General features: G+C 40.3%; 1 protein-coding gene across 6 annotated transcripts in view; it reads right to left on the bottom strand.

Moving 5' to 3' along the window:
* The window catches only part of ERBB4 (erb-b2 receptor tyrosine kinase 4), a 969,394-nt gene extending 947,414 nt beyond the window's left edge, over nt 1–21,980 (bottom strand). For all 6 annotated transcript variants that reach the window (XM_045852658.1, XM_045852676.1, XM_045852684.1 and 3 more), the window contains exon 1: nt 21,201–21,980. In XM_045852658.1, coding sequence (XP_045708614.1) covers nt 21,201–21,282 — 82 coding nt within the window. In that variant the 5' untranslated portion in view covers nt 21,283–21,980. The remainder of the gene's footprint in view (nt 1–21,200) is intronic.
* Between the last annotated feature and the right edge of the window lie 4,253 nt (nt 21,981–26,233).

Here is a 26,233-nt window from a genome sequence, read left to right as displayed (position 1 = left end):
AATGGAAATAGACTATTTACTATGTATCCACCATACCATTATAATCAATGACTACCCGAACGCTTGGAATACAAGGGGCTATTTGCAGCATGTTGAGTGGTAAATTCAATGTAATAAGAACAGTCAGTATAAACTCCCCCTTGTTAGCATGAGAGTGACTGCAATCCAAGGTCGGTGGTTTTCTTTCATTCTCTCTTTCTTCTCCCACCTCCAGCCATGGAAATAGAGCTCAGTTATTTCTGCATGGGTGCAAGGTGAATGAGGCTGTCAATTCTCCTTGCAGGGCTATTTATTACAGGTCACTGACTTAGTACAGCTATTTTTTTAAATAAAAAAAAGTTATATAGCATTATCTCACTTACAGGGGTATTTGAAAGAAATGTGCAGAGTGTTATTTATTTATACAGAAATCTGCCAAGCGAGTGGCATCTTCTTGCTTTGAGGGCCCTCCTGCTGGAAAACTGAGCACGCCTGTTATGAGAATTAAAACACTGCACACTGTATAAAAGAAAACATAACACTATCCTACCGTGTGGAGCTGTTTCGGCCTTCAATCTGTAAAAATGTTGCAAAACTTAGAAAACATCAAAGTATATCATCACTCTTCGAGAATATCTATGTAGTTTTAATTGTTCTCAGCTATGAGATATACACATTATATATATTTAGTGCCTAGTTTCTGGTGAAACTATCATAGATCTACTTTGACTATAAATCAGTCTAATACACTAGTAAATTAATTGATAAAGAATTGATTTTCTAGGTAAGTACATCTCAGTTTGCAGTTTTCAAGGGACAGAGGTTCCATCCCAGGAAAAAATAGTCTTAGAAAATGAAATTGTAATCATTGTCTCTGATTTCAAGGACAGATACGACACCCATTAGTTTTCCCTCCATAATATCCTCACTGCAAATTATATTCATGAATGAATGTTATTCCTCAATTACAAATTACATCATTTCATCTCAGAATTTCCCAAGATCCACCTAAAAATCTTGAGAATTAACTGGACATTTAACAGTGTCAAGGATTCTAAATATACTCCAACATTTGCATACTCGTAAAAACTACCAAGCATAACAAAATGGTCTGAAAGAAGGGCAGTGATGCATGAAACCACTAAGAATCAAAATATTTGTGTAAAACTAAATCATTTTTGGCACTGAAAGGCCCTGCTAGGTACATCTCTGGCAACTCATTTTTACTTAATAATTTCTAAATAGGCTAGCTAGACCATCAAGAGTTCCAGCTAAATGAGGCTGTTCATAGTGGAAGTACAGGAGCAGGAGGGAGAACTGGACAAAAGGAGTGACTCTAGTGCAAAGGTCGCATCCTGAGCCCAGCCTCTAACTCCACATCTGACTCCTGCTGGAGAAACAGCGCAGGGGGCGGGGTGACTGTAAGGTCTTGGGACATGAATAGTTGCATGTAGAGCAATAATCCTAGAGAAGAGTTCTGTCACAAGTCCTGGGACTATTCCAAATAGGGATCACCGTCCAAACGGACAGCTGCTTATAACCTCCTCAGAAATATTTATCTGGGACTCCCACTGCTACCATTCCTGTGTGTTCCCGGAATCCCACACACTGGCGTTCCTACTCAAGATTTCTAGTCGAGAAAAATGAAAAAAAAAACCCTATAAATCCCAAGTTGCTTTTCTAAACTTGATTTCTTAAAGTGCAGATAAATCCAGAGAAGCTTGCTCTCCTCCTTCTTAGCAACATAATGTAGTCTAGATCATTTATCCCTTAATTTTCTTAATGTACAATAAATTCCACATAATTGGAATACTTTAAAATCCTATCATTATTAGAAATATAAAAATTATGATTTAAACTATAATTTATAGTTTTACATAATACAGATATACCAAAGTTTGGTCAAACAATACACTCAACTTTCCAATTCTCTTTTTAGAAAAACTGCAAATCATAATCATCTTTTTCAGGAATATATTGATGGTGGCCTTGGTGATATTAAAGCTACTGCATGGAAAGATAAAGGGTAAATAAAATGGCTATTGGAAATGGGCCTCACTAAAGTCTGAGGAAAATAATTCATTTTAAAAATCAATAATTTTCTGCTTTTAAGCTGTATTCATTTCAGGCAGATATTTCCACTGACAATCCATTTTAGTATATTTGCAAAAACTACAAGAGGGTAAAAATGATTTGAAATAAAATAAAAGTTAAAAACAACAAAGTGCTACCCACCGATTAAGACTATACTGAAGAAAAAGAGTGACATCATTAGAATCACGACAAATCCCTCCAAATTGCACAGGTAGAAAAGAGGGAAACTGCTTTCGTGTTTGGTGCCTGGTGTTGGGGCAGGGTGTTAATTCAAAGATACATGAAACCTAACAAACCAGAGTTCATTAAAGTCAAAATTAGTATCAAAACTGACAGAAACTGACCATCCTTTTCTACTGGGAAGGCAGGCACTCTCTAGACTGGTTTTTAAGTAGGATATTGGCTGGCAGTGAAAGATGAAGACTGCTTTGTAAGGACGGAATGAGTTGGTCCCTGATTCATGGATGCAATTAGAACTACTCAGGGGTGGAGAACAACAGGGTCTAAAACAAAAGCCAGCATGGAGTGAGATAAAGGAAGGAGAGTCCCGCTGAATGCAATGTGGTGGTCATTTCATCCCTACCAGCCTAATTTGCCCTGTTCAATATGCCTGCTTTTCTCACAAACTCAGCGTATTGTCTTTCTTTAAACTCAAGCCTTGAATGTTAATTACTCTAATTTTCATTACCTTACCACCCTCATTGTAGAATAGGACTAATTCAAATTACACTACCAAGTACCTGGTAAAGGTTACCATAGTAACAACTATCCTCATTTGTAGACTGCATTCATGAAGTCTAATCTGTTTATGAAATCTTCATTTAAAATAGCTATATCAAAACATCTTAATTGAATAAACATCTTTGTAAATGTCTTTATATTCAAATATACACATACCACTTTTGTCTTCTAAACTTGTGATCAACCATAAGTTAAACAGAATGTCACATTAATGATAAGCAATAAGAAAATCAATGTGGGAAATCAGTGGTATTCACTTGGATTATAGTTTATTATTCCAATTTATTGGTTTGTGTTTAAGTAAAAAAAGCATAGTCGTAGCTACACAAAACCTTGATACCAAAGCCAAAACCTGCATCTACAAAATACATCTAAAATTTAAAAAGGTGTTGGCATGCCGTGATCATTTTTGGAGGGTTACAGTCCTCACATCTAAAATTTTTAGCAATTTAACTGCTACAAGGTGTCTCTTTCAAGGATATAACTCATAGTTTGTATCAGAAACTCTGTTAGAAACCTAATCACATATGCCTGCTGCCCGCATTATTCTGAAGTACCACCTTTCAGCTGAATAACCAGTGATTGGGGCTTGTGAAATAAATACCTACCTCTCAGTCTAAAGGCAACAGTCTAAATCTATTTATTTATTTGTTTAGCTTCAATGTGGGCAAGCACACCATCCTTGAAAATGTCCAGATTTGCAAATTGTCAAAATAACTGTTTTCTTGACCTAACTCACTGACTGTTGGAAGTTTGAGGTTGTTGCATGAAAAGCAAGCAATTAACTTTAGAAGAGCAAAAACTGCCCTCTGCATAGTTAATACTATTTTTAAATGTGTACACTTTTGAGGTGCTCCAAAGTTAATCAGTAAGTGGGCACTACTGACATAGCTCTGAGAATGAAAAGCCTTATGAGGACATGTGTAGACTTGAACTAGATTTCTTAATTTTTTAATAAATATGCAAAAACCATGATAGAGGGAAAGTATTTAATAATTGCAACAATTTTCGGATTATTTTCCATGTGTCACAATCTAATCAGTATTTCTGTACACATCTTGAAGTTTCTGCCATCGCGTGCAAAAATGTTTCCAAAAAATACATTCAGTCATACATTAGTTGTGCCTTATCTTGAAAAGTTTAAATGCCTATAAAATGTAATAAAACAGTTACCTTATAAACTTGATTAAAAACAATTTTCTCTTGAAGGTACTTTAAAAAACAATAAGGATGAAAGGACAGAGGGTTTGAGTTTGTAGGGTAAACATAAATCTTTGGAACAAAATTGTCTCTCTAAGTGCTTTTTTTTGTTAAATACCAAAACTATAAAAACAGTAGGAAGGAAAAATGAGTTGAGCAAATTGCTCCTCAGAGAGAGCCAAATTCTTCCCTAAATGCCGTACTTACAACTCTCAGGCCATACCATACGTACGATAATTCTACAAACCAACATGGGATCACATGTTTATAAACACAGTGCACAACTTAAATTTAAATTATGAGAAAGTCCATAGTCTTCTCACATTTAACATTTTGTTAGTTTACACTTACGATGCTTCTTTTTTTACATTGAACTGCCTTAGCTACCATAACACTACTAATAATACTACTGCATGCATGACATAATTAACATTTGTTGAGCATTTACTACTGTGCAATCAACACTGCTTTACATACACTACCTCATGTAACTCTCCTAATTTAAAGTTCTTAAAAGTATTTGATCCCAATTTTAGATGAGAAAATTAATGCTTAAAAATATTGAGTAATTAATACATCTTTACATGATTAGAATTATATAGCCATGATTACCTGGGCTATATAATTCTTAAGTCCCTCTCTTTAACCTCTACTTCAACTCTTTGCAATATTTTACTTAATGTCATAAATTTTGAAAAGTGACTAATCTAGTTACTCTATTTAAAGTATCATAGTGTACTAAATTGTAATGTGACAATAGAATACTAGCATATATTGTTAATATACTGGATCCTTTTTCCAAGTTTGGCATATTCATGAATATACCTGGTTACTAATAATTATTATGGACATCAAATAATTGCTGATGGCATAAAATAGTTAATAATCTGGATCTATATTGTCGCATCCTCCTTAGAGGTTTTAGTTTATTTTCACATAGAAAATATTGATATTTGGATGATGTAAAATGAAGAGTCAGGAGGTTGGGCACTGCTGATAGGCCACCTGCACAGGTGTGTGCCATTTGGTGAACCATCTAATCTCCCTATGCTTCTCATCCTGGCCTGTGCAGTGAGGGCAGCAGCGTCCACGTCATGAAGATGAAGTGAGACAGTGTATCTCAGTGTGCATGGCACACTTTCTGACACAGCAGGCCTTTCATAAACATTAGATATTATGATTTCTCGGCTTTTTTTACCAAATGAAAAGTTACCACAGGGGTGTTTATAGTAAATTGCACCAATTAAGATAAGAGAAGCACACCAACTTGTGTAAAAAGTAAAGCGTTCAACAGATTGTGTCGCAGACACCATCACACCCAGGTGAAGAAATTCGGAGGGCAGCAGCAACAGGAAGGCTGGAGCTCTGGTGAGCGGTAAGAGCTCAGAACAAGCTACACAGACATGAGACAGGGGAAGGTGGTATCCAGAAACTAAGACAAAACAAAAATGAATAGGAGCAAATCTACAGAGAAGCCTCAGAAAGACTTAATTTTTGTTGAGTGGATTGTCTTCACTCAATGTCTCTTTAAAGATAGATAACCAAATCTAAGTCTAGAGTACACCCCAAAATAGCCAAGTGCATTATTAGGACATTGCCTCTGCTGACAAGTGGTTCCGTGAACTTGGCCAATCATATGATTCTGAGTCTCAGTTTCCTTACCCATAAATGGAGTTACTAACACCTACCGTTCAGGTTGTAGGGAACACTGGAGGTGGAAATGCATAATACTACCAGCACGGTCACAGTAATTGGCCTGGAGGAGGCATTAAAATGGATATATACTGCAGACAATGAGGAGAGATGGTGAATCAGACAGACTTGCAGAAAGTATATGAGGTCTGTCTGCAGAAAGTCCAGCCATTGTTAACATACCAGAATGGTTTGCATGACATCAGTGCAACCTGGAAGCCAAGAGGAGTGCACTGGGATGTGCATATGTGAACAATGATGACTTCACTGTACTAGTCAGTGGGGGTAGCACGCACCATCGAGTGAACATGTGCACTGTGTGGTTGTCGCATTCAAAATGACTGCACAAGAAGAGCAACAAATCTGCATCAAATTTTGTGTTAAGCTTGAACATTTCTCCAAGGAAACTGTTCAGATGATTCATAAGGTTGTAGCTATGGGCAGCTGGTGACTGGCAACTTTGTCACGACAACACATTTACTCATCCATCATGTCTCATGCAGAGTTTTTTTTTGAAAAACATCAAATCACCCAAGTGATTCAACCCCCTACAGCCCATGTTTGGCACCCTGAAACTTCTGGCTTTTCCCAAAACTAAAATCATCTTTGAAAGGGAAGATATTCAGGAAAATATGACAGGGCAGCTGATGGTGATTGGGAGAACTGTGTGTGGTCCCAAGGTGCAAACTTTGAAGTGGACTGAGGTGTCCTTGTCCTATGTACAATGTTTGTTGTATCTTGTATCTTCTTCGATAAATGTCTCCATTTTTCATATTACATGGTTGGATACTTTGTAGATAAACCTCATATATTCTCATATCAGGAGACTCTAAAATAATGTTTAAAAAATGGTCACAAAAGAAAAAAACATTGTATTTAGTGTCTTAAAGTGTGTATCTAAAAGAGGTAGTAAAAGAGATTGAAATGTTAAAGGTCTTGAAGTAAAATATTCCCAAAGCTAACTAATAAAGAGCTACTTAATTTGTAAGTGAGATATACATATGTGCCTTCATCTTTTTGTATCCTTTTGATTTTTAGTTCCTTTAGGAAAGCACCCCTCTTTTGCTATTTCTCTACAATTTATACTCCACTCGCAACTGAAGGCCCGGGTATCCAATTTCCTGCTCCGTGGCCTCCCTGCTTATGTATTTCTCCCCACTAGTTGCATTAGACTCAGTCTTATAAACACCTGCTGGGGTAACCCAGGAGCACAATGAAATATATATTGTTAAGTTTGTATATTTTTATTTAATGTTGTCTGGTTTTTAAATTTGAAAATTGTTTATTACAGTACATTAACTTAGAGGTATAAATGCCTAACATAAAGACTGTTGAGAAAAAATAAGAACAAACCTTTTTATATGTTTGGAAAACAATCTGTATTTATTTAATCTTTATTGTATCTTTCCCCTTACCATTTAGTCCCCCTGTACACCCTCCTCTCTGCAATCACCACACTGTTGTCCGTGTCCGTGAGTCCGTTTTCTTTTTGCTCCGTCCCTCCACCCCCCTCACCTCTCCTCCACTAGCCATCATCCTGCTCTCCATCCATGAGTCTGTCCCGATTTTCCTTATTTGTTCTGTTTGTTTACTAGATTCCACACATGAGTGAAATTCTATGGTATTTATCTTTCTCTGACTGTCTTACTTCACTCAGCATAATTTCCCCAGACGAAAAACAATCTTTAAAGGACCCCTTACAAATCTTCTGATCTATGAAGAGAAGGTATGGTGACAAAAAGCCTTTGGGGGGGAATCCTAGCCACAGAGACATGGAGTTTGTGTTCCTTGCCTCTGCTTTCTGCAGCTCAGGAAATGATATTTGGGCACAGCGTGCTTGCGGCCATCTCTCAGGACGGGAAGGGCCCTCAGAAGTCACGGAACCAAATCCCCATCCCCAGCATCACTGACCAGTTGTTCCTCAGCTGCCTCGTTCATTCCTTATCATCACAGAAGAGGTTAGATCAGAGCCTACCACCCCACACATGAGGGAACTCACCACCTCCCAGGACGGTCCAGTCCAACTTTGGAAAGCTCTAACTGTGAGAAACTCCTTGATGGTGTTCAACCGAAATCCGATGCCTTACAATGTCAAGCAGCTGTTAATGTTTCTGTTCTCCAAGGCTACACAGAATAGTGCTAATCCCTCTTGTATGTAACAACCCTTCAACTTTTAAAGATAGCTATCATGTCCCCTTCCCAAGCCTCCTCTTTTTCATGCTTGGCATCTACTTCTCTTTAATCATTCTTCAAATGAAACGGTACTCCACCACTCTGATGTAATACAGTTTACTTTGCAAAAAAAAAAAAAAAAAAAAAGAATCACATACCTAAGTTAGCAAGAGCATCATAATCAAGCTAATCCATAATTTCTATCACAGTATTATATTTTAATTGTATAAACAATTTAAATTGGATATTTTCTTCTCCTGATCCACCACAAATTGAAAAAGTATGCATGGTGCCCTCAAGGGAGAGTTCCATGTCTTAAGTGACTTAATACATGCACGTGGGACAGCTGACACCTTGTCAGAAAACTGCTCATTCTGATTAATAACATAAGCATGCAACACGGTGATTACCACACCTATTATGGCAATCACAAGTTCAAACTGAGATTCTCCCTAAGCCCAATTAATAGACATATGACCCATTTGTATCCGTTCCTGCTTTCAGAAGAGTTCATAGCATCGGCTTTATTGAAGTCCTTTGGCCCGCCCCACTCATGAGATTTTTCTTCTAGGCTAATTCAATCTGCAGGCAAGACCCTCTGTCTATCCATCTTAAGCCATTTCTTTTCAAACCTCAAGTGAAATAAAAAAGCACCTACACTGTGATACACAGTGTAGAACCATGACTACCTCACATGAACCAATACTTCATTGTGGCCAAGTTAGTATAATACTATGAATATTCCCATTCCTTCCAAATGCAGCAAAAATTATATTATGTAGAAGAGTAAGAAAGGATTCAGTGACTATAATGGCAAAGACACATCAGAATGGGCCACAGCATGTGCCAAAGCAGAAATGTGGAGGTCCATTACTGTTCTGGGCATTAAGTCTTTAGTTGCTTGATCTGCAATATTTTAACAATCAGTAAAACTGTAAGAAATGTAGGTCTTGAATATTAGTCTGGTAACAGAACAGTCTTTGTTGTTTATACCCTTACACAGGTTTCATAGGATTTTCTAAAGGCCAAACAAAAGTCTCCATATTTTTAATAGAAATCAAAAACAAACATTGAAGTTATTTTTTCATATGTTTGAATAGGCAGCATTGAAAAGATTTGATCTTGTCTTTGTATCAAATCAAAGATGTCATTATTTTAAAACCTTCATGTGCTACATCAGCACATATACAATTACTATGAACTTTAATCAAGAGAGAAGCCGTCTGAAAAAAATTAACCTTGAAATCACCACTGGAAATATGATGAGATGAACAATTCATGAATATGAGAATTATTCTCTATAGTAAGCTTGATTGGAAAATGCAGTCTTGAGCCATGACAAAGCTCTAGCAGATACGTGAATTGTGCTATAACTTTCTAGATACCTTACAATTCATTATGTTAGAATATCCTTTGAGGAATGTCCCTTGAGGTATTCCCAAATATGGGTATTTTTGTACAAATTCCTGTTTTTTCCTAAAATTACATTGCCATCTTATGTGGCCATCTTTCTACACAAATTAGCCTCGTTTAGAAATGTCTCTAAAATTTCTTTTTTTTTTTTAGCTGATGGCACATTTTTACAAACACCAAGTTCTGGGTTTTAGGGGTTTTTTGTTTGTTGGTTTAGAGCCACTTGCTGATATCACAGAGGATCCCATCCTGTTGAATTCTATATCCAATGAATGACTAGTTCCACAATATGAGTATAACCAGACACCAGATTCGAATCACAAATTACCATAAAATAATGGATGACTTGACATATTTTACTTTCTGCAGAACTGAAATGATTGAAGCATTTTTGTTTTTCCTTTTTTTCTCTCAATAAATCTAACTCCCCAGTGCTCATCCTGCCAGTGAGCAATATGGTACTTACAGAAGTTTATTCTATATGGTCTATAAGTAGTGAGTGAAAGCTGTTAAACTGTGGGAGACCAGTTTCGTCTGCACCTTTCAAGAAGTGACTGAGTCAGTTTACAGGAGCGAAATAGCATGTATCAGATCTAAATTTGCTAAATGAAATTAGCTGCGTGCCATTCTATTTGTCTTATCTCTTTCTCTGGCTCATAGTGTGCTAATTCTGGCCACAAGCAATATAGTAAGTACAGAAAAAAAAATAATGGATGTCCCTTTCACCAACAGTTGCATAAAATGTTTTGTCTATTTCAATTTATCTCAAAGCTTTCCATACTTTCAAATTTCATCCTTGTACTAAAAAAAAAGAAAGAAAGAAAAGGAAAAGGCCACTAAAGAATTGTATCTGAATGCCAATCACTTCAGTTTCTATAAATTCCAAGAACACTTTTAGAGGTTTTGATATATCACCAGGGACAATGGGGCTGCTAAATTTGCAGTTAAAACAACTGGGAAGTATTATTAACTGTTTAGTTGATATTTTTACACAGTAAAATTGGAAATTGTCATACTCATTGTTTTATCATTACTTAAATGTGTTAACATAGTTAAAACATGGACAAATATCAGAGCTTTCTGCGTACTGACATTAATTTAGATGCATTGTTTTATTCACAGCTAGCAAGAATGTTTATTGTAGTTAAAATGGTCACACTGAACTTAGCCAGAGGATAAAAGTCAAAGGTGGATTTTTATCTCTGCTAAATAACAAATGATTAAAAATGTAAAGCTATTATACTTAGCTTTTATGCACCCAAATTAGCAAGATTCTTTTAAATCACATCCAAACATTATAAACTATAAAACTACATAAGACACAGTATTACATTTTTAAGACCCATTTTTAAAACATGTCAAGAAAATAGCTATATATTTGCATTAGGCAAGTTCATATTTAGAAAGAAAATATTCTGAAAATTATCTCTGTATAAAAAGTACATTATGTTACACAAAGATTATACTAAAGTGCTTTATAGTGTGATTTTACTGTATGTGACATTTTTTTCAAAGCCATGCATGTTAATAGCGGAGTTCAACTACATCCAGTAGAAAGCAATTAAAAATTACATAATTATATCCAAAATTCACAGTAAAAGCCTTCAACTTCAGAGCTACTCTCTTACATTGGTGCCTCCCAAGGCTCTGTACTTAATCTGCTGGTATTTCCATTTCTGTATTGCTTTTAAAGAGGTTTTCCACTCTGTATAAATACATGTCTCAAAAGCTTGGATATGTCTCTGCTTTGAAGTTTCCTAAAAAAGCCAGGGTTTATATAATTGTTTCCTTAACATATAGAGTACAAAGAGGGAGCTCTGAAGAATATAATGGAGGAGGAGAAATACATAGTAACCTAAAGGGGAACTTCTTAAATGACAGATGTATTGGACAAGTTCCTTCATGAGGCTACAGGGAAAGCAAAAGGGGCTGATGATGTGACGGCAGGAGCATGTGGTGTGCTAAGCATCCCCTCCTCGCACAGTGGGGCAGGTAGAGTGGAGGAGCCACACCTTGCAGAGGTACCACTAGCTCCTGGCACTGGGAGAAATATTCAAGCAGCTGAGAAGCAGAAGGCAGACCAGCTGGCTCTCAGGACAGGGCAGACAAGCAACTTGCACCAGACTGGTGCACCAATCAAGCTTCACCCTCACACTCTGTTTCTTCCTATCTCTATGTCCTTATCTGCAAAGAAGGAACAGTAATTCCTGACTCAAACTTTCTTCTCAGATATTCTTAAGAAAGACAATCAGGAAAGTACTAAAGGAATTTCAGACAGAGGTCCGAACGTCTCCAATGCCCAGTTCTCTCATGAACAGATTACTCTGCAGACTGTTGGAGAAGTTTGAAATCTATATTAACTCTCTCAGGCCCTTATAAATTAAGAGACAATGAGGGTACCACAGTGACCTAGAAAGGTTGATAGTTTCTCCAAACCTGGGACCCTGAGAAGAAATGTCTGGGAGAGCACTTTCGCCAGCAGAATCGGGCACTATAAAGACCATAACCATTTCATCAATTGTCAGGATGCAGACCAAATCACATGGAAGAGCAGCCAGGAGATTCCCAGCCACCTCTCTCGGTGATGTGATAAGGGCTTCCTTTATAAGATCCTTTGGAAACTGTAGGGACGTGTCAGGGTGTCTATTTTAAGATACTGAAAGAGATTAGTTTTAAGAAAGTTATATTATTGCATATACCTAGGAATAGAAAATGCCGCATTCTGCTCGAACCCTTTTTTCATAAAATACTATTAGCATTTCTCTGGAGGCAACTATTCCTCCCAACAGTTTGAAAAATCGCTTAGTAACCTAATTTCATATTGTGTTTCATTGGCCTTGTCTATCTGTCTTCAAAAGAAAGGGGAAAGTTGGCATCTTGAGTTTCTCTATGTGCTTCTCAGTTCCTAACATGGTCCTGAATTGCAAAGATGGGTGGGTCAGTACGTGCTTCCTGCTACCCTGATTGGGTGGTGAGCACACAATGGAATACAGAGCTGATGTAATATAAAGATGTACATCTGAAACTTACATGATTTACTAACCAATGTTATCCTGATAAACTTAATTTTAATAAATTAAAAGTGGGAAATAAGCCTTGGCTGGTGAGTCTCAGTGGACTGAGCACCGATCTGCAAACCAAAGGGTTGCTGGTTCAATTCCTAGTCAGGGCATATGCCTGGGTTTCAGGCTGGGTCCCTATTGGGGGTCACGTGAGAGGCAACCACCTATTGATGTTTCTCTCCCTCTCTCCAAACCTTCCCCTTTCTAAAAATAAATAAATGAAATCTTTTTTTAAATGGGGGATAAATAATCTACAATAAATAAAAATAAATAAATATGTAAAAACAAAGAAATAATGTAATGGCCCCATAAAAATAGTGGACTACAAAACTCTTACATGTTTTAGAATGATATTCACATATATTTAACTTACCAAAAATAAAACCAACAGAAATTCTTTGTAGCATATTATGAGCAGGCTCTAAAAATGAGAATGGGGACAAATGATACAGTCTTGGAAATACTCCAATGAAAGAAATACCCCAGGAAGCTTGAAAAGGCAACTAAAGAAATTCCCAGGGTAAACATGTCTAATATCTATTATTAAGAATTCTATAATTATGTTTTTAGAATAGCTTACTTTGTGCACTATATGGTTTAATTACAAATAATAACCATCTGTGAATGAACTTAAAACTGTTTCAGTAAAAGTATGTTATTCTTTCATTAAAAAATATTTTAAAGAGCTTACTATATATGTGGTACCACATTATTCTCTGCAGGGAATAAAAACTCCTGCTTTTAGAAAAGTTAAATTGTAGTATGGTTTGAGATTAAACTCCAGGTAAGTGGTACAGATAAGGATTATTTATAGTCCAGGGTTGTCAGTGAAGGAAGATGGAATGATGAGGTATGATTAAAGGCAGAACTGAAAAAATTCAACAGTTGGGACAGGCAGAGGCACCAGGTGAACCATGAAGTCCAGAGGAAAGGGGTCGGCAGAGTCAAAGACAACCACCAAGGGACAGTTGTGGAACACTGACTAGGTAAGTCTGGTGCGTACAATACCTGGTAAGAAACCCATAAGACTGGACTTGGTTATCACATACTCATTTTCTTCTCTTTAAACACCGTTAGACTATGTTCCAAATTTACACACACACACACACACATATGCATCCTTGATTCCAATTAGTTTAACTGTCAGGATTCAGACACTGAATCTTACATATCTTATTGAGGTTTAGTATGCTTCAGCCCCCCCTACAATATTGGAAATAACATGATTAACAATGATACTGACCTACCTCTACCTCTCAAGGGAGAAGTTTAATGATGGTACACAGGAAGTTACAAGGCATCTATGTTAATGTTTCACAGGCTCCACTCTCACCTCCAATTCCTAACAGGACTGACTCTCCCAGCCAAAACCTCCTTCCCGTCACTGTGGCCCATGAGAATGCTGACCGTGGCTGAAAAATCTCTGGTGCGTGAGGAAAGCACCAAGAGAGATTTAAGGTTAAGTCAACAACTTTGCAAGCTCATGTGGCCCAGAGGCAGCATCTTGCAGAAGGCAGCTAGAGGGAGGCAAGTGTGCAATAGAAATAAATTGATCAAGTCTTGCTAGTTAAAGCTGAGCTCATGCACTTGTGCAAAAAATACAACTGTGTTATTTTATTTGTAGGGGCCTGCAGAAAACAAAGAGAACCCAACAAAGACAGTATAAAAGGTAAATAACTTGGATCCAAGGAGGGACATGGACAAATTTGAAGTGTCCCTATGGATTTGCTGATTAAGGTGCCATCAACTAATTGGTGACAAGAAGCCCCCTGTTTATCCTTATGATCCATTTTGTTTAAGCATGCATATCACTTAATAAAGAATGAAGAAATAACCATTTGTCAACTTATTGATCATCTTTATAAGAGTCAACATAAAAGAAACTCTCGAAGGTGCTGTGATCACAATAATGTGTGTGGGTAACCTCTACCTGACTGACTTTCAGGGTCAAAATGAGACACCCAGCACAGGCCTTGCTAAGTAAACAGAGCCTCTTACAGGACTGTCTTCACAAAGGTGCTTTATTTCTTCAATCTCAATGAGCTGTAAAAGATACATGCAATCAATGCTTACTTCCTAAATAAAAGTAAAGATGTTGATAATTCCACTGTCTCCCCCTGGAGGAGAACTTCACAGTCTGATAATTAGGCCCATGGTTCCGATCCTTTGGTTTCGTGTCAATTTTGCAATGCTCTTTTAAAGCAACACAGCCTTGTATTTGTTTATCTCTTTAAGTGCCTGAAACTTTTCAAGTATTTCTATGAATGCTCAAGAAAATGGTAATGTTACCCGAAGATGCCGACTAACTTACATCACCTAACTTCCCGGTGCTCCCCGTGTCCTCAGTTAAAAGAGAGAGGAGGTAAGGGGTGGAGGGACTGAGAAAGAAGGAAAAAGGACTCATGGGTGTGGGCAACAGTGTGGTTGGTGATTGCTGGGAGTGGGGAGAGGGTTTTAAGGAGACTACAGGGTAATGGAGAAAATGTAATAAAATTAATTTTTTAAAAAATTTTAAAAAGGAGAGGACTAGATCTGTGGTTCCTAAATAGTGCCCGATTTCTGTGACGCCAGCACAGGGGCAGAGAGAAAAGAGAGGGAGGACGTGGGGGAGGGACACAGTCAGGGGACACTAAAGGGGACGCCCACAGGGGACGTGGGCAGCTGTGACAAAAGTGTTCTCTTTCCACCTTTCTCCTATTTCAGTGCCAGGGCTACACACGGGGATTTGCTTAAAAACTCAAAAAGGTCCACTTATAAAAATAATGGGAATCCATGGATTTCTTTTCTTAAAAGTTTGAACATCCTTTTCCTAACTAAATCATTTTTTTTTAATTATGTCATCATTTAGGTATCATTTTTAGCTACACTAATAGAGATAAAGAAATTGGGACACAGAGCAAGAACTCTAACCTAAGATCTCAAAGAAAATGACTCTCTGACCAGAACCCATTTCTTTTCACTCTTATTCTGCAGCGTCACACAAGAGCAAGGCTGCTGCTGCACTACCCACAGCTCAGGCATTCGCCTTTCCCATTAAGTCCTATGCGGCTGCTGCCCGCTGGAGGTGTGCAAAGCAACAGGCTTGCAGAACAATCACTTTTTCAAAATGAAAATAGCTCTAAAACAATTATTACATTTTCAAACAAAGCACTTTAGAATAAGACCCCAAAATATCGACATATGCCACCTCTATGTTATAGATATGAAGCAGTTCTCCTCCCTCATGGAAAAGTAGTGCATACAGAAAGCACTAGTGTACGTGTCAAATCTAAAAGCAAGGATGTAGCTTTAAACCTTTGGTTAAAACATTAGAGAAAAGGTTCGTTTCTTTAACAAGCATGTCAGAATTATCAATGACTCAGAAAAAGAGAATGAAGTCATATACAATGAGATCTGAAGAGACCATAGGACAATTCTGAAAATTAATATTTTGGGGAAATGGCCTCAAACACAAATACTTTAGAGTTAATAACCTCTTTATTTCATTTAAGCAGGTGCTCCTATAAACAAGATGGTCTGCGAGAAACTTTCCATTGTGTTTATTAAAATATGTGTACACGTTTTAAAGATACCAAGTAATTTGTTATTGGAATGTACCTCAATATCACAGAAGGCTTTGAAGACATTTTGCAAAAAATGGCTATGCAGCATGAAATAGAGATTACACTACATGCACGTCCCCCCAAGGTGCACGAGCCAAGTCACAAAGACACGGGGATGCTCAGGGTATTAATAAGAAAATAGAGGAAATGTCCCCACAGTGCAGAAATTCTGATTTTAACCACCTGGCTATGTCCTGGGTCACACCCACAGAACAGGCACTTCAAATTTCATTTGCATTATGCAGAAGAGCTAGTTTCAGGGAACACTGATTTAAGATCTTTTCATTATAAAAAGAAAAAAATTAAGAAATTATTTGTCATTATAAACTGTAAACTTCAATCAATACCTGTATTAGAAAGCATGAAATATAAGGCTTTACTCCAATGCCCAATATTTGTAATAATTTAGAAAATGAGTATTGGAGAAAAGATGTAATTGGATCCCATGTGGTCAAATGTAACATAGTAGGCCATTTCTAAAATGATTTAGTTCACAATATGATTAAATTCTAGCCAGCACAACATACTCAGTAGATCACTATAAAAGGAAACAATGGGATATACTTGATTAATTCTTGTAGAACAGCTACAGGTTTGAACATGTATACGCTAATTTCAATGTAAATATTAACATCTCTATAAAACTGTACCTCTCACAAAGGGTAAAATCAAACAGCCAGGGCCAGCGAGTTTGCAGGTAACAGAACACCTTTTTGGTCATTTGTTTTACTTATGTTTTAGGCGCTTACATATCACATATGCTATCCAACAGCAGCAGAACCCTGTAAACTAAAGCAAAACCCTGCTGCTATTTTTAACATGTTAAATTTTCCTAATAACTGGATTGAAAGAAGATAAAAATGACACCACTTCTAAGCACAGCAAAGTCTAAGGCACCCTAATTTATTGCCTAAAAGGCGCACCTTACATACTCATTCATCTCAAGATGGCTCTAATCACCAAGCTTCAGAGAATATTTAGAAAGACCCCAACTGCTTGCATCCCCAACATTTTTTTTTAAATGGCTGTGCTCTACCTTCCTTCTTTGGTCAAGAAGAGAAAAAAGGGAAAGAGTAAAGGAAAAAGAGATTTCTCTGTGGAGAGGTATGGCCTTGGAGTCCGAGCTTTTGAGATGTGTTAGTGATCTTGGATCGATGCCTTTTTATTGTCTTTCAGGAATACATTTGAGCAATGGAATGGCTTGCGATTGTCCAGCCAACCAGCCATATCAGATTTATCAGAAAGAAAGAATGAAAACTGGCTCAGAGGACTCCTGCAGTGGCTGAGTGGCAGGTTGCTGGGAAAACACACACACACACACAAAGAATATGCTTAGTGGTGGAGGGGAAAATATATACTCTCATGTATAAACTCAATAAACAATAAGATGTAAAGAAAAAGAATCTATAGTAATAGAAAGGGTGAATGCATAAGACAGATGATAAATAGCACTTCTATTTAAAAACCAAAGGGATGAAAGCTCATGAATACTAAATATTTGAATCCACTTTAAGGAGGAAATACAATTTTACCTCAAATAAATGCAAAGTCTAAAACTCAGCCATTGCAAACTTACTGCATTCAGGTTAGAGTAGAAAATCATTAAATTTTCCATGAAGCACATGCCCTGGTAAACATTCTAATGTAATTTCTTAATTAAGACACATTTCCAGTGACTAAATGAAAAATATAAAAAGCAGTACGTGCCTTGATTTTCAAAAAATTGACTTTCGGTGTACTCATGACTAAAATAAATAAAAGTGGTTTAATTTGTGAAGAAAATCAGAAAACAGGAATCATGACAGAACCAAGAGTCTTTCAATTTTATCACAATGGTCCACATTAGAGTGTTTCCAAAGTGATGCACAGTTAACAGTGATAGGTATAAATTTATTAAGAAGCACTCTCAAGAAAAAAATGTAAAAAGACCCCTTTTGCATATATAAGATGTTCAAAATTAAAAGAAAAAAAGGGAAACAGTGCACCCATGGGTGTGTTTACAGCAAACACAGGTAGGAAAAAGAACTGATGAGGGGTTTATTCTGAAAATATATTTAACATCTTTCCCATCATTTACCTAAATGTATTAACCTTTTTCTTCTCAAAGGCAAAACAACCCTTAAGACTGGAGACACATCTGAAATATGTAGGAAAATGCATGTTCTTTTATAGAATGAAAGCAGGACTAAGTCACTTGCAAATAAGGAATGGGAACTTAACTTGCTCACCCTGTATCTGTTAAGGTGAATAAGACTATACTTTTCATACCACATGTACTTCATTTCAATACAAAGGTGAAAGTGATTATTTTTTCAATCATACCAGGAAGACAGAAATTTTGGAATCATTCCTTTTAGTGGTAAGGGCTTTATAGCAGACATTGAAAGGGCCCTTGACTATAGTATTTCTTGATAAAATGAATCACTAGAAATGAGGCAAAGTCCTTCTGAATCTCACACACACACACACACACACACACACACACACACACACACACACATCGCTTTCTCTAGAGCTAAAGAACAAGAACAGATCCTGCTCAGTTACAATTATTTTCAGAAATATCTTAACTCCGTTCAAGAGAATTGTCGTGCCCCTCCCCATATTTTTATTCTATTCACATAGAGCAGTAAATAAGGTGCATTCCTTCTGCTTCTTAAGAAATTAGCATTTCAAAAATATGCCGCTTTCCCCTGAACTCCAAGCGTGTCTAATAATGCGAGAAGCAGATTGTCTTCCCTCGTTTCCTTAATTTGTTTCATCTAAAAGCAATTCACTCAACATCTTGTCGCCCTCTGGCAGCTTAGTTTACTTATCCGCACTTAATTTCTCATTTGGACCAAAACAAACTCCTCCAAACTGCTACTGACTGCTAACCACGAGAGTGGAGACGCAATATGTATTTACTTGGGAACATGCAGCCACACATACACAGCCACAAACACACAGATCTTCACTCACATCCCAGACAGTTACTTGGTTTTATAAAAGCACTACATTAAAACCGGCTGAACTTTCCCTGCCAGGTGCGGAAGGGTGAGGGTAGGGTAGGATGAAAAAAGAAGTCCCCAGGGGCATTTACAGTTTCCAGTGGGTCACCTTAGCTTGCGTGTTGCGATTATACCAGGGATGCACCCGACAGCTTTTCTTTGTGCGGCCCTTTTATCTAGATCACTGTTTTGAACAAGTGAGGCTCGCCTTTGTGTCCCCAGAATTTCAAGTACAGAGTCACACACGGAACAACAATGGCACGCTAATCCTCGCGTTCTAAATGGGCTCACTTGTGGGTCTGACAATTCGCGGGGGGGGGGTGGCGGGGGGGGGGTGGCGGGAAGCGAGAAGAGACCAGCTGCAGAACTAATTTGGATTACATTCCTTGCAGAAATTCTGAAAAGGGCTTTTCGGCATAGCTCAACCCCAAGCCACACAGTTAATACCAAATTGCTGCGGACTCGGAGCCTGGTCCTCCAGCGGCTGAAGCTGAACCAGACAGCCCCCAGTAGGTCGCCTCCTAGAAATTCCTCTCGGCTAAGCCTGCTCGTCTGTCGCAACTGCTTTTGAATGGGTCAATGTGTATAATCAACCCATTGAAGGAAAATATGAAGGGACTCGGAGTGGGGAGGGAGATAAAAAGGGATGTATCTAAGAGGCCGCTTGGAATCTCAAGTCCGTGTTGGTGTAATTCCGGAGGTGGCTGGAGCGCAGAACCTGGTATGCATGAAGAATTTCAGAGTAACTGGGAGGGTGCAAACGACCAGTACAAACGGCGCACATTGTGCAATGCGAAGGTCATTTTGAAAGGCTCTATGATTGTAACTTGTTATTTACTAGTCAAGTCTAGGAGGGGGAGGCGACGGCGGCTGGGGCGGAGCGGGAAAACTACAGCGCACTGTTTTCTTGGTGAGGTCAGAAGGACACCCTCCCCGGGCCTAAAGCTCTCCGCATCGCCACTCCCGGGGGCTTTATCTCCTGTGGCTGCCTCCCACGCTCCCGGGAGCAGCCCCGGATCGTTCCGGAAATCTCTCCCGCTCCCCCAAAGGGCTCCCTTCGCCGTGTCAAACACCGATTCTCTGCGGTCCCTTCCTGTCCCACTTTCATCCCCAGGAAACTCAAGTGTCAAACTTTGAGCTCCCTGGCAATGCAGGTGCTGCCATTAGCCCAGCCCACCCGGCGCACCAGCCCCACCGCGCTGCCTCCCGGGGGTCGCTTAGCCTTTGGCCTGTCCAGGTAGCTGGGCTCCAGCTCTCTGGAAAACAGTGGCCGCGCACCCAGCACAGCCGCGCCCGCCTCCGGTTCAATCAATTCGCGCGACTGGTCGGCTCGCCAGCCGCACTGGGCAGTAAACAGAGAAGTTGGAGGGATTCCGGCCAATAGCAAGTTTAACTACAGGACGAACTCTTCCTGGAGCCAAACCCAGCAACCGACGGGAAGGCCGGGCTCCCGGCTCAAGTCTGTCAACCTCTCTCTCTCTCTCTCTCTCTCTCTCTCTCTCTTTTTTAAAGAGGTCAGGCAGGCAGGCAAGCTCCCTTCAAGTCAATTGCTCGAGAGCTCTGGGACTACCGCCCAGGAGGCCCGGAGTTCCCGGCCCCTGGGCCGCGGCGCGCCTGTCAGCAGCCGCAGCAGCCCAGGCTGGGCTCTAGTCGGGTGTGACCCGGCAAGGCTCGGGCGACTGAAGGCGCAGTGGCCGCCGGCAGCACACACAGGTGCAAAGCGGGTTCTCGAAGCTGCGCTCTACACCGCGGTCCCGCACTGAAGGGCCCAGCTGGCACCGTCCCGGGACCCCAGCCCTTCCACGTCCGGGGCGGTGCGCGCTTTTCCCAGGCTTCTTCCCTCCGGGACCAGGGGACCAGACCGAGAGAGGAGGGTCTCCTCTGACTCGGGGTTTGGGTCTCCCTTGTCCCTCACAACACGCGCGACAATAAGGGATCCCGCACAGGCTCACAGAGAACGCGTGAGAATGTAAAAAAAAAGGGGGGGGGGTAAGGAGAATGGAAAAGGAGATAGGGATGCAGGGTGCTGTTTTTTTTCCACGACAAATAAAACGCATGCACACACTGGGGATAAGTTTGGGGACAGAATGAGAGGTGACCAAGAGCCCAAGGAAGAGGACCCGGTGGATTGATCCCTCCTCTCCTGAGCGCCAGCGGCTGTCAGGTTGGGCAAAGGGGGCAAGGGAGTCACCCGTGCTGCCAAGCCGCCCGCAGCAGGTTCAACAACTGGAGCGCGAGAAGGAACCACGACCCACCTGACTGAGAAGCGCTGGGCTGGACGGTCCCCGCCGCCACCAGAAGGCTCACCCAGATGCACAGTCCTGTCGCCAGCTTCATTTTTTGGAAGTCTCAGATCCCGTGCTGACAGTTACATGTCCAAATGGCATATCCCCTTTCGGGCACGCAGAAGAGATCCGTCAGCCAGGCGCGCGTGGGGGGCGCGAGGGGGACTGGCGCGTCGCGCGCGCGGTGCACCGACTCCGAGCGCGGGCGACGGAGTCCACGGTCGCGGGACCAGGTCTGGGGACCCGAGGAGGGGGACACTGTGCGCGTGAGTGCGCGCGCGTGTGTGCGCGTGTGAAAGGGTGTCCGAGTGTGTGAGCGTGGAGCTCCTGGTCGGACTGTGCAGCTATTTCACTGTGTGATCGTTCTCTCTCTCTCCTTCCCCGCTCACTTTCTCTCTTTCTCACTGGCTGGGCAACAATAAAAAGAAAGGGAGAAAAAAGGTTTCCAAAAAAAAGTTGATTGCAAAGGGGCGGTAGGTTTCCGGCCTCTCGCCCGGGCCGGGCTCTGATCGGCTCCCTTTATAGTTTCCTAGCACCTCCAGTCCAAATTGGGAAGAAAGTGGGGAGGGGGAAGCTTCTTGCTTCTTCTCCCCCTATCCAGTCCTTTTTCCTGTCAGCTTTCCTCACACTTGTCCGGCGGCTGCGGTAATTAAAGCTCCAAGCGTCATTTCCAACGCTCCGCAGTCTCCAGCTGCAGCCCCACGGAGAAATTAATAAGACACCCAGAGGAGAAGAAAAAAAAAAAAACGGTGGAGGGGGGGCGGATAAAACAACCCTCCACGCAACCAGCCTGGCTCTGTTCAGCCGCGCAAACCCCGCCCCTGCTACGACCCACAAGCCACGCCTTTAATCCCCGCTCCCTCCCCCAAAGGAAAATCTCATTGGTTCAGCCTCTCTCCAAAATCGTCGGCCCCAGGAGTTGGGAAAACACCTGTCAGGGAGCACGAGCTGGATTTAAAGGGCTCACCCCAGGCCACGCACTGAATGAAGCAGAGGCCCGGAATAGCTGGCCCACGAAGTGCCAGACCACTGGAGGGATGCTTACAGAAAGGATTATACATATAATGGTGAATTTCATATATGGATTTTGTATGTATATATATATGAAATTCACCATTTTTCCATTGGCCCACGGTGCTCACCCAAAGACTAGACTTTCCCTAGAAACATGAGAAAATAAAACGTTACTTCAGGCATAAAGCCCCTATTCTTCTCTGTACCGCCTCACGCTCCACACTCTGAAGTGAGTTTAAAAGCTGGTTCAGTATCGGACAGCCTCTGCAGATTAGGTAGCCCCGGGGACACAACCTCCTGTCTTCCCACTCTCCCCCGATTCCCATGCTCCCAAACTGACCTGCACTGAGTCAAACTACGATTCAACATATGGAGAACTACATCCTTTGATTTTTAGTTTTATGGATCTTTTCGGTTTTTCCTTGGACTCTAGGACAACTTGCTTTGGGGTTCATTCCCATTAAACAGATTCTAATTGAAAGTTACCAATTCGATCATAAAGGGCCAGAAATTGTCCCAGGCCTGAGCTGCTCAGGTGAAAGAATTTAAGATGCCCATGTCAGGATAGAACCAGTCTCAAACGACCAGGTGAATGGCCCCAGCTTTAGGCCTCCTCCATGTTCTCACTGTGCAAGTTCACCCTGGTCAATCCCCAGGTCATTGCTAGCTATAGGAATTCCTGGGCTTTTCTTGGTCTAACACATGCTGGGATTGAGTCATATCACAGCACATACCACTTGCCTTTTGCCGCTGTGAAACTGTACCCTGGGCAGGGGCCAGAATCTCAGGCAGTAGTAGGTTATTGGTTTGCTGTTTGCACAAGCATTCTACCTGTGAATTTCCCCCTTTTTCAGTTTCTCCAAAAGCATCAAATGCATAAATAAAATGTATCAGAGGAACTTAAAAATCAAGTCACCCTGCCTCCTCACTCAACATTTAAGACCTTCCTACTCCTCCCCCACATCTTTTATCTATAGTCTGGTCCCCACAGAATTTCCCTGGAGCTGAGAACAGAAAGAAACAGCAGCCTCATCCCAGAAGCCTGAAGCCTTCCCTTTCTTAGGCCCCTGGCAAGTAGCAGGCACAGACAGGAGGCCAAACAAGCGGAGCTTACTGTTTTACACAGACGCAGCCTCGGGCCTGGAGAAACTAAGCCTACAGCAGACCACAGTGACTAAATGATGGTACTGACTGCAGCAGAACTATGCACACTGCTCTTTGGGATTATCTTTGTTTTCTATTTTTATCACCCCCCACACCTCATTTTCTTTCATTCAGTTTCCTCTCAGTCCCCTTTCCTAAATCACCTTCTGCTTCTTATGATGTCTCTGAGATACCTCTTTTTCATGAAAGCTACTTCTTAAATTTCCACTGTGTCCCCAGAGTAGTTTAAGGGATTAAAACAAAACAAACAAACAAACAACAACAACAACAAAAAAACCAACTTCTTGTTATTGGAAAAGTCTAAGTTTCTGAGTTTTAAAAAAAGAAATCTTTATGATAATAATTACATTGTAAAGAGTGAAGAAATAGATGGTGCACAATATTTGATGGTTTTTTCTACTTGTGTCAATTGTGATAGTTTTTGCTCCCTCATCAATTTTATAGCTCTTCTGTAGCAGGAACTCTCCTACATATCTTGGTCACACCCATGCATCTAAAATAATTTTTGGCAAAAGAGGGATTTCAATTAATATCCATTGGTTATTAAAAAAAACTTAGTCTATGTTTTTTCAGATGCTAAACAGCTCATTCTAGGTATCCTCCAATTAAGTTAGTTGACACATCCATGATTTTCCTCTAATTCTCAATTTCTTCGGCCTTCATCCCATTTCCCTGGTTCTAACTGTTGAAACAATGATTGATCCTGGCCAGACTTGGGCACCTGACCAGCACCCTATAAAATAAATTGGTGTGAGAGCTCTACCCCCAAGAAAACATCCTATATTCTATGGTGACTGGTCTACCCAATCAGAGTCTAGCTTGAATGCTTTGAATAGGAGACCCTAGAGACCTAGGAAGTTGGTACCCTGTGTGGGGAAATGAGAGGAGTGGGAACATAGAAGCAATGAGCTAGAGTCAAGATTTAATGTTTTATGTGTCTGCTCTCACTTGCTTCCCATTTCAACTGAGTCATTGTAAGAAAGGAACATGGAAGAGAGGACCTTGGCTACTTGGTGTGGAAAGGACATGCTAACTGGATTGCTAGAGGTTTTCTGAAATTGATTTATTTACTTTCCTATGTATCCTTATCCATCAGGATACATCAGTTGAATTAACTAGAATATGTTGCTGTTATTTGCAACCTGGAAAAAAACACATCTTAGTAACCAACTTGTGATTTGGCAAACCGCAAGGGAATACCTAGAAATGTCTGCTCAGTACTCTTTTCTAGGAACTGCCTTCCCCTCAGTCCGGCACGTGTTTAACTTAGATCTGCCCCCATGATACAATGAGCCCCACACCCCCAACCCTGAGGCTCTTCTCTGGCAATTTTGTGCTCGGGAAGGAAAGAGTTAATATTGTCATTCACTGGTAGCTTTTGAGATATAAAGGTCTCCAGCTGGTCTATCTGTTTCCTTTTATGAAGAGATGGCCAGGATACAATGAAAAGGAAAGAAGCTGCCATTTTAAAGCACCAAAAGCCCAGATAGGTCTCAAGAACATTCAAATGCCCATCACAGTAAATGAGTGGATCAAAAAACTGTGGTACGTTTATACAATGGAATACTAGGGAGCAGGAAGAAAGAAGCAGCTCCTACCCTTTGAGACAGCATGGATGGATCTGGAGAGCATGATGCTAAGTGAAATAAGCCAGGTGGTGAAAGACAAATACCATATGATCTCACCTATAAGTGGAACCTAATCAACAAAACAAACAAGCAGGCAAAATATAACCAGAGACATTGAAATAAAGAACAAACTGACAAACTGAAGGGGAAGGGGGAGGGGATAATGGGGGACAAGGGGAAGGGTCATCAAGGAACAAGTATAAAGGACACACAGGCAAAGCCAAAGGGGGGTAGGATCAAGGGTGGGAGGTAAGGATGGGTGGGGTAGAGAGGAGTAGTGGAGGAAAAATGGAGACAGCTCTACTTGAACAATTTAAAAAATTAATTTTGCCCAAAGGGAGGGAAAAAAAAGAAAGCTCCTTGTATAATCTCCTCTTGTGACTTAGTTGTTCAAACACCTTTTTTCCTTACACTAGTTCAATTTTTGTTTTTGTTACCTGAAACCAGAATAGCATGAATTGGTCAAAGAATTCCTCCAACTTGAGTGAGATCACAGAGGCCATAATGCCCATTGAGGGAGCTATCTTGGTATGAACCATAATCTTTACTTTCCCTTCCCAGTGTTTCATGATTTCCCACGGCTGAAGCCATAACCCCAGCATAGAAATTCCTGCAGCCTCTGCTGCTTCTCAATATCCCCTTCTTCACTTCATTTCTTCCATTAGTAATACAGTTCAAGGAGAGTCTTGACATCATGAATGCCAATGTTTCTGGTGCGAGAAAAGAATATATTGATCTCTCTCGGTTCAATGTTGAATTAGATACATTGTCCCAGTCTTATGGTTCACTCCAATCTTCAGCTTATTCCTAAATCTTCCCTAAAGATAAGATTAGAGCTCTCTGCTTCAGACATTTTGCTATTGGCCATGAATATAAATTTGGGGTGAAAATCAACTAAGAAAAAAAACAAGATGCTCTGATAATTGAATTATCAATTATCTTGAACATTTAAACATACAGGATTTTCATTTCCCTCCCATCATCATCTTTCCCATCATCTAAGTTATCTTGTGATCACAAAAAGCTCACCTCATACCTGTGAGCCCACTGCCTCATCTTTAAAGGAAGAGACTGTTATGTCCCAAATCTAAGGCTTTATGAATCTATGGTTTACTAATCACCTACTATGTGCAAGTCATAATCTTCATAGACTTCAATTGTTTCTTATAGTTTTTCCTCTTTTTCCCCATTTAACTA

Source organism: Phyllostomus hastatus, unplaced genomic scaffold (genome assembly GCF_019186645.2).
Source record: "Phyllostomus hastatus isolate PE091 unplaced genomic scaffold, TTU_PhHast_1.1 phas_contig_137, whole genome shotgun sequence".
NCBI classification, from domain to species: domain Eukaryota; kingdom Metazoa; phylum Chordata; class Mammalia; order Chiroptera; family Phyllostomidae; genus Phyllostomus; species Phyllostomus hastatus.
This window is presented reverse-complemented; position numbering and strand designations above follow the sequence as displayed.